The sequence below is a fragment of the Lonchura striata genome, chromosome 36 (assembly GCF_050655825.1).
Source record: "Lonchura striata isolate lonStrDom1 chromosome 36, ASM5065582v1, whole genome shotgun sequence".
NCBI lineage: Eukaryota > Metazoa > Chordata > Aves > Passeriformes > Estrildidae > Lonchura > Lonchura striata.
In genome coordinates, this window is record NC_140738.1 from 2,816,527 (window position 1) to 2,819,251 (window position 2,725).

At 46.0% G+C, this 2,725-nt stretch overlaps 1 protein-coding gene across 1 annotated transcript; it reads right to left on the reverse strand.

Annotated features, from left to right (window-relative positions):
- LOC146764027 (syncytin-2-like) lies at nucleotides 1–2,019 on the reverse strand. The gene has a single exon (XM_085565471.1). The coding sequence runs from the start codon at nucleotides 1,607–1,609 to the stop codon at nucleotides 242–244; it is 1,368 nt and encodes a 455-aa protein (XP_085421597.1). The 5' UTR covers nucleotides 1,610–2,019; the 3' UTR covers nucleotides 1–241.
- Nucleotides 2,020–2,725: the final 706 nt, after the last annotated feature.

Here is a 2,725-nt window from a genome sequence, read left to right on the forward strand (position 1 = left end):
TGTTCGTTAATTAGCTCATACATATTGCAAAAGCCAAGCTCATGATTGGTTGCTATGTGACTTGTACTATTATCTTAAAAGTATCGTTATGATCGATACATGCCTGTCCGGCTGGCCTTGCAGTTAGAACAGCTTAGTACCCCCTTTGTTCTTCTCTATCTACTTCTACATACTAAGCAATTTCAATATCCTGCTTTCTGCACATCATCTATTCTTCAGGGCCATGCGAACTTTGCAGCAGTCACGTAGCCCTCCCTATTTGGATTAACTTTACAGTATCATGTCCCTTGTCGTTCAACCATTCCTCTGTCAGGCTCTCTTCATCTCCCCCGTTTTCCTTTTGGACAAGAAGGTGTGCATTCAGCATTTTCTGCAAAAGCTGCTGCATCAAGCCTTGCAAGCAAGTAAACACACAGGGCAAGACAAGCAAAAGTATCACAATTATGCTTAGAACTATTATGCCATATTTGATGATGTCCCTCAACCATGGTCCAATCCCCAATCCTTTCAGCCAGCCTTCCAAGCCCAATCCGTCCTCCACCTTCAACTGTTGAGTTAGCTCGGTCAATTTTCGTATTTGCTTATGGATGGATGTAGAGTGATCAGATAAGTTCATACAGCACATTCCTTCAAATTCCTCACAACCATGACCTTGGGCTAGCAATAGGAAATCTATAGCCGCCCTATTCTGCAGTGTGGCATGTCTTACTGAGTCTACGTCCAAAAGCATGTCACTTAAGGCCTTCGATGTAGCATTTGTCTGTTTAGCTAGCCAGCACCCCAGCTTGTTGAGTTGAGCTAATGCTCCTGCTGAGGCAACACCAGGCGCTAGGAAAGAGGCAGCAATAATCGCCTCAGGGGACCAAAATCTAACATTATCTTGACAGTTACTGGCAAAGTTATGTACACTGCGTCGCAATCTGCTGCCATGATGACGCCGAGCCATGTCTAATATCATTGATGTGTTGGGTGTCAGCAATGACAATCTTCCTAACGAACAAGGGCCTCCCTTTATTCTGGAAGGTATGCCAGCCCAAGCTCTGTCACCACAAATAAAGAATATTCCTCGGGGCAAAGAAAGCGGATTATTTGTTGACTTTGAAACCTTTTTGGCCGTGTACTGACACCAGATACTACTGTTTCTGTAAATTGGCAAAGTGGAATTAACGACAATTGCAGACTCATTGATTCTCTGTTGCTTGCTTGTCCAGTTAAAGTACAAACAGCAATCCATGCCAACTGCCCCCAGTAGCTCTAGCTCCTGGGGTTCTGCCGGGGCGATCGGTAAGTAGGGCACCCACCTGTCCCAATTATCTACAGTAGTATTCAAATTTAAATTATCGCAAGTTGGAACACGTGTAGGACATGGCCATGTATCCAATGGTAGACCGACTAGGCAGGTGGAGAACGGATTGCCTGGGGAAGATAAAGCAAGACAGATGGACTCTTGCCCTGTTAGATTTGCCATTGTGACCCATACATTTGTTTTAGGTTGAGGTGGGACGTATGCCTGCACACTTAGCAGCACGGCTGCGATGACGAAACCTCCTACACTGCGTGTCCCATTCGTCTGGGTCAACTTGCCACTGAATGGGGATGCCAATACCATTCTGACAACAGGAATCTATAATCCCTGTCCTTTTAACACCTAGAATTTTCTCTACTAAGTGCTGTACCCTCCAAGCTAGCCTTCTTAATTCCAGGTCTTCTCTATTTTCTATTAATCTCAGGCTCTCCCTGATAGGCTGACCTGTTAATCGTGTTAAAGCGCGCTGTGGTGAGTCAAAGCTCCACTGGCGCTGACAGGTAAGACACCAGAATGCAGAGGTAAGGTGGTGCTGATGAATCCACCAACGATGAGAGCACCCTCCACAATATATTTTTACCCAAGATTGGTGGTCATAACTATTGCAAGTCAAGCAAGCAAGCGGACAAAAGCGGTCAAAGTCTCTAGCTAACTGAGGCAAGAGGCAGTCTTCAACTTCTCTCTCCGAGTCAAACAGGAATTTAATCTGAAACTCTTCTAATTCATACAGGATCCTGGAGATCGTCCTCTGTAGGCGCTGCCTCCTTCTCTGCTCCGGGCTGGTCATTGGTGGGCCGCACCCACTTAGCTGGGACCCACACAGTACCTGTTGGTGTAGAAACACAGAGATAGCCCCTGCCCCAGTATAATACTTTGGCTGGACCTTGCCAAATCCCTGTTTTTGGATCTCTATACCTGACTACCATTTGCGGAGGGGTAGGGGCTTTAGAGGCAAAGTGAGTAATTGCTGCGGGTAACCCCCCATCTCCAAAAATACATAAGTGATTAAGCACAAACAGGCATTTCAATAACCTATCCTGCACGCGGACTGTATCAATGTATTTTTCCAGATATTGTTTAAGAGTTCCATTGGCTCTCTCTACTATTGCCTGTCCAGTAGGGGAGTTTGCAATCCCTGTAACGTGTGTGATGTTCCATGTTTGCATAAAGCGGGCAACACGTTTACTGCAATAAGCAGGGCCATTATCAGTCTTGATCTTTTGAGGCACTCCCATGACTGCGATACAGCTGCTGAGATGTCGCTCCACATGAAGGGCCCGTTCTCCTGTCTGAGCAGTAGCCCATATGTAATGGCTGTAAGTATCAATAGTCACATGGACGTACTTCAAACGACCAAAACTAGGTACATGGGTGACATCCATCTGCCAAAGTTCATTAGCTTGCAGGCCTCGCGGATTT

Coding starts and splice junctions, on each gene's coding strand:
- LOC146764027 (XM_085565471.1), bottom strand. CDS start 1,609: ATGGTATTGGCATCCCCATTCAGTGGCAAGTTGACCCAGACGAATGGG.